The 12,927-nt window shown below is 45.7% G+C and overlaps 1 protein-coding gene across 7 annotated transcripts in view; it reads right to left on the reverse strand.

Annotated features, from left to right (window-relative positions):
• Positions 1-12,927, reverse strand: part of zfpm2a (zinc finger protein, FOG family member 2a) — a 146,356-nt gene that overhangs the window by 56,575 nt on the left and 76,854 nt on the right. For all 7 annotated transcript variants that reach the window (XM_035605372.2, XM_035605287.2, XM_035605464.2 and 4 more), the window contains one exon: positions 6,615-6,739. In XM_035605372.2, coding sequence (XP_035461265.2) covers positions 6,615-6,739 — 125 coding nt within the window. The remainder of the gene's footprint in view (positions 1-6,614; positions 6,740-12,927) is intronic.

The raw sequence follows: 12,927 nt of genomic DNA on the forward strand, positions 1-12,927 counted from the left end.
GACCCTGGCCCCCGATATTGGTATAAACCCAAGAAATAATTGATGCATGCAATCACAAATTGGTTCTCCGCCTAAAATTTGGGCCCATTATTGCATTAGATGAAGCCACATCCTTTGTGCCAAAATTATTTGTGTGTGTCCAACATAGAAATTCAAATCCTGTTAGTCCTGATAGTGTGCGGCGTTTTTTCAACCCACATCCGAGGCAGTGTGACTTTCAGATGGAAGACGCGCGGGCCACCTTTAAAACGCAGACATGAATCAAAAACGTTTGGACTTCAAATTGATGTTTTCTCGTTGTTGATTTTTAATGGTTTGCTTGTTATTGTGCATGTGCATGCATTTCTTTTTTTGATAAAGCGTGTGTGTGTGTGTGTGTGTGTGTGTGTGTTTGTCATTTAGCAACTATGCTACAGAGGTCCTATCCTGGGGTGCCTTCTTGCATATGTAATTGGATGTTACTGTAAATAATTGCCTGGGCATGTGCCAGTGTGATGATGGTGATGATTTGTGTGTGTTTGTGTGTGTGTGTCGGCTCATGTGTGACTGTATATGTGCAGAACATGGTGTGTATCATTCTGTATGTTTGTGTGTGTGTGTGTGTGTGTGTGTGTGTGCATCTGCCCCATCCGTACTCCACTCTCAAGTCCCACTGATTCTCCTTTCCAGCCATGTTGAATCCTCTTTTCCTTATCAGGCGAGCCCAGGCCTGCATCAGGCTCTCCTTGCTATGACAGAGGCTACAACAATAGGCCTGCGATACCGCTGCTTAGCGCTGCGTTTCGGAGGGGAAACCTGCCACGGGCGCAGATTAACTACAACACACACACACACACACACACACACACACACACACACACACACATGCACGCATACACACACACAAAATAGATTGCAGCCTCCAAAACAAAACATTTTTCAAAATGCCTCCTCTTGATTAATGAAGCAATGACAAGAAGAAAAATATAATTTTTCTGAAACAGAAAAATCCGCCGCCACTTGTTAAAGTTTAGGGCGAGCTAACAATAAACATATTGGGAGGGAGAGGGGTGCATGGGCAAAAAAGGGGGCGAGATAAATGGCTCGAGTGATGGGCTGAATAATTTCTGGAGCATCTTTTTTGGGGGGGATTGCACGGGCCCATATTCCTACCCTTGTACTAAATTACACAATAATCACACTCCATCGCTCGACAGCCCGTGTTCTCGCTCTGTCCCAGGTTAAAAAAGGGACAGTATCTTGACATATTTTTGCTCTTCTGTAGTCTGCAAACTAAAGCTCTCTGTTCGGAGCCAACACCCCCCAAACATTCACAGACACTACAGTATATAACTCAACACGCTTAAGAAGCATGTACACTCAAATATCGGGACACACTTGTGCACACGTAGGCACACATGCATGAAAAAAATGAAACCAGCAGAGTTAATAAAGGCATTAAATCAAATCGTAACAAGTTACCAAAAATAAAATTAAACAAAATCACAACAGAGGTTGTCTTGCATGTCATAATACTCCATCTTGTCCTGAGGTGGCTTCAATCTGGTGCAGGTTGAAAACAAAGAATCATTTCATCATCTACGCTTAGATATTGGGTTGGGAAAAAAATAAAATAATGATATGATAATGATGATGCATGATTATATGTGAACATTGTAATACTGTGTTAAGACTAAATTGGTTATTATACTTGATTAGCCCATGGCACTGACTGACTTGTATTGTGTCCTTGTAACCTGTCTCATTGCCTTTGTATCGGGGCCCCGGTGTGAAAAACAGATTACTGTGGTAGATTTGTTTTTCATAAACCAATGCTCACAGCAAAAATTAGCAAATGCACCACAAGTGCATTAAGATAGGAGACAAGATACAAAACTGCAGAGATCTTAATCTGGAATTAACCGAGCCCTCGTGCATTTCAATTACTGCGTCATTTGCACTAAAAGGCCCCGAAAACACGCGGCGACCGGAATTCCATTGAATCCCGACTCATTACAGTTGCACCTTGACTAAGCCCCGGTAATTAGCGCTGGTGAGGCATTGTACGAGAGGCGGCGACACTCTCATCAACACACATTTACAACAGGGCTCTAAATCTGCTCCTCATTAATAGCTCGCCTCCCAATCAATTATTAACACCTACAACGGCGGGCCGGGCTCACCGGGGCCAGGCCTCTCACTCCAGGCACACCGCGGGCCGCCTTCTCCTCGCGGCTCTGTCCAGCGCAGGTAATTACGGTATTTTAAGGACACCTGCTACTCAATAGCTTCGACCCAGACTGTTAATTTACCCCCCCGGATTGCAGACATTTATGTCTGAGTGTCACTATTAATTTGTGTTAATTTGGAGAGCCGCTCCAGGAGCCGGGGCCGAGGCGTTTTGTCGGCAGCCGGCTGAATGTGCTCGTCGCTCACCTGCGCCGGGGCTTCGGCTGTAATTGGAGTCTAATGGTCTGATTGATCAGTGAGAGAAGTGAGGGATGAGACGGCCGCTCTGGCAGCTCCATCAGTCAGACAGGGAGAGGAGACGAGGAGGAGGAGGAGGAGGAGGAAGGGGAACAGAGCAGGGGAAGTGGCTGTCAGCAACAGCACAACGCTGGGTCCTGCTGGGTGTTTTTCTTTGGAGACTCTGTTGTTTTTTTGTTGCTTGTTTCGAGAGCTGCCTCTTTTCCCCTCTCTTACTTCTTTTTTTTACAAAGTACTCTGACCCAGGCCAAATTCTAAGTTTTCCAGTTCAAACTCTGTCTTTAAATATGGTTATAAGTGGGGACGTCAATATTGGCCAAAATGACTGGATCGGATATCGGAATAAATAGCAAGTAAAATCCGATCGGATACATTACAGTGAACATACCAAATAAATGCCCATTGCTATTAACAGTTCAATTTGTTTTTTGCTCGTTTGAACGTTGCTGACCACAAAACATTCTGGTCTTTGTTTTGTGAGAAATAAATCCGCAGTATTCCATAACTCCGTCATGTTGCTGTCTATGAATGTATGTCTCCCTTTAGGGGAGTTGATTATATGTCTTACAGTTGAGTATGAGGTTGTTTTTTTTATGAGGTTAAGCAAAGTGCGTCTTGAACTATGCATTCAAAATAATTTATTTCACGAGTGGAGAGAAGATTGTACCACATTGGTATCGGATCGGTATCGGCAGATACTCAAGGTTGAAGGATCGGTATCGGACCGGACACAGAAAAGTGGCATTGTCCCATCCCGAGTTATAAGGCTTTTGTTTCTCTGATTAAACTGGATTTGCTACCTAAGCGGCACCCTGTTATGGAATTACTTGTCTCAAAGAGTATTACCGGTGGAAACCGTGGAATACTTCTGTATTGGGGGAGAAAAAAAAACATGTTCAATCTATATGTAATCTAAGAACGATAAAAAAAGACTCTGTAGCTGTCCAGTACAGTGCAATGTGATTGTGCTAACAAGTCTGCAAACCGCAATAACTATAACTCCAGCGCCTCATGCCAAGCTGAGCCCCTGAGGTCCACACAGACCTGCCACGGCCGACCCATCAGCTGTGAAATCTGCTTTCCTCTTTGATAAACGGTCGAGATGTGACCCTATCTCTGTCCTGCAGATGCCCAGATTTCCTGTCATGCTTTTTCTACTCTGTTTTTTTCTCCCCCCTCCGCTTCCTCTCTCTCTCTCCCACACCCTCTCTCTCTTTCATTCTGTCTTTTTCAGGCTTTATACAGTACCTCTCCTTCCAGGAGCTGCACCGGACAACTGCACGCAACGCTCCACTCCACCGCCTCTTTCTCAGCATCATCCATCACTCCGCTCGGCTACCGAGGCCTGTCGTCCACCGGCCGCCAAACCCACATGGGCTCCCACGCCACAGCACATGTCGCTAGGCCCGCTCCCATCCTGCTCCCTCTGGGGACGAGTAGCCCCCCCCCCCCTACCTCCTCTCCTCCCATCCATACCTCCACAGAACTGCTCCCCAGGCACCAGCCGGACCCGAACATACTGTCCTCCTAAATGGCTCTGCAGGCGCCAAAGTCCCGCTCCTGTTCAGTATATTACAAAAAGCTGCTCAAAGTTCACTGTATTTACTGTAAATCACTTTAAAGAGTCGTAACGCTTTAGTCCCTCACCGGGCCTGATGCCAGGGATTGAGAAAAAAACGACCTATGCACCGCGCGAAGCGGCTTGCCAAAAATAGCTTGACCTCTAAAGAGTCAAATCTTAAATGATGTGTCTGGAAGAAGGGATAAAATATGTCTGATTTCAGAGAGGCCATATCAATATCTCACCGGCGGGTCATGTGTTTTCAGGCGTGAGAGAGGTGTCAATCCTGCCGTGCACCGGGGGCGTCTTTGGGTAATTCATTCACCTATTCACGTCTAGATGTAATAGTCTGTGGAGGTCACCCATCATGAGTTGAGGTAGACCCCGTGAAGCAATGAGGGTTTTATTTCTACCTCAAACCCTTTCTGCCGCCTTCCGACCCCACGCTGCAGCACGGGCCGCCCCACACGCATCCCAACTAGCCATGTTGGGGTTTTTCCATCCTCCTTTCTCTTTCCTCCCCCTCACATTTGTCATTTCAACTTTACCCCCCTTTCCCTCCGCAGGTGAGGCATCCGAGTTTGTTCCTGCCTTGATGTGTCGGCGTTTGAAGATTTGCACAACTGCCTCCTTTGCCTCCCACTGAAATAACAAAGATATCAGGGATGTTGTCAACGGCTGCACGTTTAACAAGGCAGCAGCGCGATCACCGAGAGAAGACGGAGAGAAATAAGGAATAATTCGACGCTGCCGTAAATGAGACGATTCCCTCATGATGAGCAAAAGACACAACAACTTTCCCTCATTCTGTTCCTGGCATATTCAGCATCCAACAACAACGCACACTGTGTAAAAGAAAAAAACTTGAACACTGAACCAAGATGAGGAGGCTCAGTAACAACACATGCCAGTCGGGTTGACCTCGCCCTTAATGAGAGATGGTGAGAAGCTGCTAACAGCCAGTACCCCATTTGAGAGATGAGACTCGGGCGAGCAGCAAAGCATTGAAAGTGCCCCCCCTGAGAATAGACACACCTGAGATCCTTAAAGGCAATATGCCAGAGTTTCTCCCTCTGCTTTTAATTGCGAGGGAGGTTTGGCATATTCTGTAACCCCTCCGCAGCCTATTACAGGTGACGACCAGCACCTGCTCACTTCACAAAAAGTAGCAATGAATTCCTCGGAGGGCAGTTAGTTAAGAATGTACCACTCTCGCCGGCAGCAACAACCGCTTTATGCATGTAGCTCGGCGGGCAGTGGAATAAAGTGAAGTTGTAAAGTTTGAATCTACAAAAAAAAAAAAAAAACTGGCATCAAACAATTCAAAAAAAGACGTTTAAGTGGCATCACTTGTGAGGGTCACTCGAGGGACGGCTGGAGGTTGGTTTTGGACGCTGAGAAATATATGGTCTTTGTTGCTGCGGAAGGCGACTGGAGGTGTTGCTCTGTCAAATCACTTTTCCGGCCCAAGGATAACTGGCTTTACCCTGAGAGAAGCCGTATTTCACGGGCTATAATGCGGCCTGAGTTATTTAAAGCCACTGATGACTTCCAACCCACGAGGGGAGCTTAGAAAACAGTCCAAAACCGCTCTGAAAAATGGTTTAATAAAAAGTTTTTGTGTTTGAGAAATCTGGAGGAAAAAGAGGGCATCGGAGACGGACGTCCTCGTTGACTTGTCCTTATGTTCCTTAACAGGATGAACGTGAGACGAGTCGCAGATTTAATGGGACTTTCTTAATTAATCCAAATGCAGAATGGAATATCAAAACCTTGGAGGACTCGTCACTCCGCCGGAGCAGCAGGTCAACACCAGCCTCTGCTGGGATCTTTGAAACGGGAACTGTGAAGCTGCTGCTGCTGCGCGCATGGGTGACATCAAAAATAATGGACTGTGACTTTGTTCGGTTGGAGCGTGCGCTGAGCACAGGTTCCACCAAATTTGGGTGTTTTGTCTTAGAATATGCAGATTAAATGGTTAAAATAGATGCTCTTCAAAGAGCTTTCACTGGGGGGCCAGTCGGGTCCCAGAGGAGTCACCTACACAGCTTCCAGTGTCACAGGCATTACCATTAATACGGGCTTCAGATGCAGGACCGGTAATCACGTTGCCATGGCTGCGACAGGCAAAGTTTGACAAAATTACTTCAATTCACTTCAGGTTTTAATGATACTGACCGTTAGCTTTGGAACTCTCGTTTCTTTTTTTTGTCCAGGCAACAAACAGTTCATTTTAATGAAGCATACTTTATATAATGGGTACAAGTTGTGATTATTAGCTGAATAATTTATATATGCAGCACTGCTGAATCATGGATATCGCATACAAATCTTTAAAAAGTATAACTGTTCAGTTTTTAAAGACGCTTCCACTGTCATACATCGCTTCTTTTTGTCACTTTGTGATGATTGCAGTGATTTTTTTTACCTGCAGTGACCAGCCACAAGGCTTTTAACCGATGGGATCATATGTCGGCGCTTGCTTGTACTATAGTCTACTTTACTATTTAGTTTCCATTTCAGTCCATAGTCAATTGGGTGACATTACTTGTTCAGAATTATTCAATTGGCCAAAACCAGGACGTACCAGTGCAGTGCTGTCAGTGCTCATCTCAATCTTCCCCTCGAAGGGTCCCCATGTCGTCCCCACAGGGAGCTGCTGCCGGCTGTGGATCCGACGCTCGCCGTCTTTAAGGAAGGCATCCAGCTCTCCTAAAAAAACACACACACAAGAACCCAAAGCTGTCAGCCACAGTGTTCTGTATAGCGCGCACAGTTCCACATCAAAATCACAGTGACACTGTTCTCTCGGCGCCCCCCCCCCCCCCCGAACCTCCTTGTGCGATGACATTATTGCCCACAGAGCCCTGCAGTGAGCGGTGAAGGTTAAAGCCAAACAGTTTTTTTTCAAAACGGATAAGCAAATCAAGTGAGCATCCATCTGATGTTGTTCCTCGAGACACGTGGCGCGCTAACCTTACTTGAGAGGTGTCTTGTGTGGAGATAATCTCTGTGAGACAGTGCAGGCTTGCTGCTGCTGCTGCTGATCAGAGAGGGGAGGCGTCGTTCTGTTGTTCCAGGGAGGCCGGGCCCTTGTTAGAGCCGCGCAGACTAGAGCTCCATCTAATTAACAGTGAGGCTGGATGTTGCTGTAAGTTCTACCGGCGCTCACCTCCCTGACAACCCCCGGCTATCATATCTCTTAGATTCAATGCACTTTTCTGGGGGGGATGGTGATTGAACAAATAGTTATGATAAAGACCATGACATAGTTAACAGAGGAGGCTAAGTGTGTTTGTGTGCGTGTGTGTGTGTGTGTGTGTGTGATTCACAAAAAGCGATGGTACGCAGCTCTCAGCTGTACATTTCCGACTGGTTGCCTTGACAACCCTCAGAAGTTTTGCCGGAGTGTGATGAGTCAGACTAGACGTCAAGGTCTAGAGAACAAGGTCCATCTACTTTTTAGGATGAAGGAAAAAAAAACAAAAAACTTTCTGGACACGGAAAGTTCAACAAAAGCGCATTTTTCTATCGGGTCTGACTCACGTCTGAGACTTTGTTAAAAACGTGAGTGTGTCTCGATCGTTGGGTTGACCTCTGTGAGGTCACAGATCGGGGTCAGCTGTAGAACAGTGATCATTGATCTGGGACAATCCAACAAAAGCAAACTGCCACCTACTGTATATATTACAGCATGTAGCCGGGCTAGTAATATTAATAATAATAATAATAATGATAATAATGTATTCTCATTCAAACAAACTCTCCACAAGGTTGTTAACATTGTGTCTATCTGACCTATTTGTTCACACGTGTGGCTAATAAGTGCTCGGGGCGTTCGGTTCAAGCTGAATGGGCTGAACTTTTCTGATGCGTGTGTGGTATAATGACCTATTCAGCTCCGCTCCACTCTGTAAATATCAACCGTGTATCTGCAAGCGTGCCGTTGTGTCGGTATGGAAATGTGCGCTTATGTGCTATGTGCTCCCTCCGATGCATAAACATGATCTAAACGTCAGGGCTTGTGTTATTGCCCACTACAAATCATACCTCGCTGATCATATACTCAACAGTGGTGGTCACTCCGGACACAAATAAAATGCTAAATGTCAACAATAATAAATAAAAAAAATCACTTCTTTCACCAGGCCTTTTTTTGAGTTCGATACAGAATCTGTGAAAACACCAACAACAGTGATATTTGATTTGATGCTTATTTTTGGAATGGACCCAAAGGAGTTGGGACAGCCCCCCCCCCACCACCCCTCGTCCTTTGTGTTCTCTTTCTGCCTCCCATGTTCCTGCTGTTGCACGCCATCTTCCTGGTGCTGCAGTGGAAGGTGGGTAAGCTCATTACAGGGAAATAATTAAACATTGGTGCACAGCTGGTCGTCATCACTGAGAGCAACAGCCACTGCTTGACGCATTCTGTTTGTCCTCAGATAAGACCCACGGCCTTTAACCGCTTGGATGCAAGTTCCTGTTTAGCCCCGCTTGACAAACACGGCTACAGTCGTCCCCCGGCCAACAATTTAGACTCATTTCCCCATTTATTTCCTTTTTTTGGGGGGGGTGGGATGCTTGTTGTAAAAAAGGGGGTAATGGGTAGTGTAGGTGCAAGGGAGGGGGGGGGGGGGGGTGATTCAATTTGAGCGGTTTGTGGTCCACCGTGTTTAGGTGCCAGTTGTGTGCATCTCACACCAAATGTTGCCTGAGGACCTTGGCTCGCAGATGGCTTGTCACATCTGTTGCTGATACTCGCGGAAGATCTCCACAAAAACACCCGTGGATGAATAATGAGTTCCCTTCATGGACTGTCTGTATGTTCTCAATATGACCCCTTACAGGTTTACTAGCCAGGAATACAGATGTAGATGTGTTCCGGTTTCAACTGGGCTACTGACAACTTTGCTGAGGTCAACTGACGAGTCAATTCAAGCCCCCAAAATCCCCAACTCTTTCTCACCTGTACCTGTAAATGAACGCAGAGCAAATACACAAACGTCCTGGTGTTTAACTTGTCGGACTGCAAATCACAGACACGACCAAGTGGAAAGCTCCTTTAAAAAAACGGGCGCCGTGTTCTCTCTTCAACATTCTTCTCGTCATCCAGTTCTCAAATGCCACACACTTGGCAAAACATGAGCGCACGCCGTGGCTCGAGAGCTGTACCCCCCTCCTCTGAATCCCGACCAACCCCTCTCTCCACCACCTTCACCCTTTAAACCCCCACCCCCCTCAATCACCACCACCTACCCCCCACCCCCCGCACCTCCCTCGATAAGATCATCATCTGTCGCTGTAGACTCTAGGGTCTGTTCTTGCACTCCACAGATACTTGGCAGACCAAAGAATGTCCCTTTGTGTGGAGAGATCCTTCCATAGATAGCGCCCAAGATGCTCCACGCTGGCATCTGTTTGTTTTTTTTTCTTTTCTTTTTTGAAATGGTTGTATGTATGTGTGTCTTGTCTTTCTTTTTCTGTTGTGGTGCGGAGGAGCAGGGAACAGCTCATCTCTCCATTCATTGGCATGCGACCGAATGGTAATGAGTTTCTCAGTGGCCGGGTGCCAGCCTGGTATAACTTAAAGAATAAATGGGTGTGGACCATTAAGAGGCAGACACCCTGCTACTTTCTACCTTTAAATATTATCATATAATACCGTATAAAGAAACACCTTTCAGCAATCTCCTTGGAGTGGAATTTTCCCTTTTATTTCCCATTGAGGTTGGAAGAATAACGTCATTCCACAATGTCTGACGTTACCACATGTCTATTTGCACTGAAGGAAACTTCCAAACATGTTTTGGTATGGCTGCTCCATACTATTATACAGGTAAACTTCTATGTAGATGATTCTTGTGCTTCATTTTACACATTTACCCAGATCTTTGGTTTCATAGATTGCTCATGTTTGCTGTCTTCAAAGATACTGTAATCTAAAACAAAATTGAATATGGTTTGCCTGCACATTACAGACTTTCAATGATGTTTAAGGGGCTTTTTTGGGGGGGGTATATTGTAGGATAAATGTCTGTTAGGTATATTACACATTTTATTTTTAGCATATACATGTCACATGGTCTTACAAGTGGAGCTTATTTTAGGACTGCAACACACTTTTTTTACAATGATAGATTCACCTTTCACTGCGAAACGTTTCTATTAATGCACACGACACGGAAGCCTGAATTTTCTCAATATCATTTCTGGCCCAGAATAAGGTCTCTCTCTCTGCTTAATGGTCAGAGATGACGAATGACATCATCAACTCACCACTGCTGATTAACATTTGTTAAAGCAGTGGACCTTCTCCAGCTATTTTCAACCAGAGTTATAAAAACCCAACTTCGAGTAAAAATAAATTGCCTGTGGCAGTAAAAAAAGAAGAAGAATACTCTGAGTATTGGCTCAGCTTATGGTTTACTTCACCTTTTATCACACGTATATTAAATCTTAGGACGGATGATAAAGGGAAACAGAGAACGATGTGACGAGAGACAAGTGGGAAAATACGCTGGGGCTTCAGACGCGGCAGACGATACCTCTTCATATCAAGCAGCACCTTTGAATCAAGGCAAATAAATGACTGTTGTTCAAAGTTCAATAACCTGTGTGTGGCAATCCACTGATGTCCCACTGAGTCCCAGTCATCTCCGCTGATAGGCCTTGTTATAGAGCCGGCAAATGGGCTATAAATTAATGTACCACGAGAGAGGCATATGGGGTGAAATGGAATGCACTGTATCAGTTCAACAAAAGGTGCCACATCTTTAAAGCAGATATGTGATATGAAATTTTCCAGCTGAAGGAGAAATGTCACAGAGCTTTGATAAGAGAGCGATGAACTCCCCCCGCCTCCCCAAAACCACTATTATCAGGTCCCAGTGAGAAGAAAAAATGCATCATTTATAACCCACAGCCCACAATATAATCTCAGTGAAAGGCGCTTGTTTTAAAACAGGGAAGAACCCCCCCGCCCCCATCACCCCTCTCCCTCCTCACCCACCAGCCCCCAACCCATCCTAACCCGCCTTCACTGGCTGCTTCTGGTCCAAGACAGCGGGTAGAAAGTTGATTGTGCAAGTCTCCAGGCGACCACATGAGTTTGAGGAGACGGAGGGAGGGGAGGGAGATTTAGGGGGGACCCCCTTCACCCCTTCAGGTCAGGCTTGTTTTCAGGTGATGGACAGCTTGGGGGGGGGGGGGGTTAAACAAGCCAAGGGGATTAGGGCATTTTAGCTGTGACACTCCACGCAGGCTGAGCAGGGGGTCGTGGGGTGGCATGGGGGGATGTTGGAGGGGACCCTTGGAGGGGGACATTCCAACCCCCTTGTGGTAGAGACACCCAACAATGCATGCAAAGTCTGGTTTTCAAAAAGACACATCTAGAAATGCAGGGGTCTCAACCCCATCGCCAGACAAGAAGGTTGATATTAGCTCTTTAAAAAAAAAAACGCTCATTCTTTTAGGAAAGGATGTTGGTGTCTGTTAAAGACACATTTTGACAAAGTGAACTCATTCACATTCTGGCAGAGGGTTAAATGAAGAGAGCAATATCACTCTTGAGTTATGTCTACAGCTAGCAGCCATTTAGCCTAGCTTAGCATAAAGAGTTAAAATGGGAAAACCTTCGAACCTGGTTGTGTCTAAAAAGAACAGAATCTACTATTTCAAATATCAAATCATCATATTTTAGTTTATTTGTAGGTGAGCAAAAATACAAAATGGACTATTTGTCCCCAGTAACGTGATGGATTCTTGGTAATGTGCTGGACTCTTGGTTACCTCGAGATATAGTTGACCCGCCATGAAAAGGAATTTTTATACTTGAGCTTTTTTACGTAACAGGTGCTTGACTTGCTGTTTCCACCTGAATCCAGTCTTTATGCTAAGCTAATTCTAAATGGCAAGTTTTTTAAAACCAGAAGTAACCATAATTGGAGGAGCGGGGGGGTCGGCCCTGACTGAGTTCATCCACAGCGCGTCCAACTACAACCAGTGGATTCGCCCTCATCATATGAGAAAAAACTGATTTCAGACACTTGTGCATTGGCTTTACTTTTCAGATCTGGTGACTAGGTCCATTTGATGTAGTCTATGGTTAATTGGCTACTGGCTGTAGCCTTGGAATATGAGATTGTGACACCCTCACCCTTGCTTTCTGCCTCGCTACATAAATGGCACCTCCCGCATTCGGTGTTGGACGTATATCAGGATCCGTCCAATATGGACGTAGTTCCGAGGGATATTGGACGAGGCGTGAGGATCCAATGACAACCCGCAATTACACTGTGACCATAATAAGGAAATGGGAAAGTTTAGAAGAGTAGGCTACAGCTTCGCACACACACACACACACACACACACACTCCAGCGGAACATTTTCGACACGCAGACTGTTGTTGGGTGTCACTGAATGAATTGAAATATACCAGCTGTCAAGCGCTCCGTTTCATCAAGAGCCCCGTCGAAGTTAGCAGAGCAGGCCCCCACAATCTCGGAGACATCCATCTTGAGAGAAGCGCCGCAATTTCTATTGATGGCATGTAAAATGAGACGGCAAAACTTAAAGAATGACTGTCCGCGCGCCGAGATACCGCCGTATCGCCGACAACATCTAGAGGACACACACACCACTCCTGCGCGAATCTGATTACTCTAAATGCCTTTTTCTTTAAAAAAAATTTCACAACCATAGAAAGGACATTACTGCACCTGAGTCTGTCAGGATGAATGAGTAATCGATGGGGTGTTCAGTGGGAAATGCATGTATTTGAGACAGATGGATTCGAAAAACGCCGCAAGCTGCTCCATGCGAGTTGCAGTTTTGCCTGTTCGCTCTTGTCGTGGGTAAAACACAGCACAACACGGAGCAGTTGCATCAGGTTCATTAGGAA

The sequence above is a fragment of the Scophthalmus maximus genome, chromosome 1, assembly GCF_022379125.1.
Source record: "Scophthalmus maximus strain ysfricsl-2021 chromosome 1, ASM2237912v1, whole genome shotgun sequence".
Taxonomy (NCBI): domain Eukaryota; kingdom Metazoa; phylum Chordata; class Actinopteri; order Pleuronectiformes; family Scophthalmidae; genus Scophthalmus; species Scophthalmus maximus.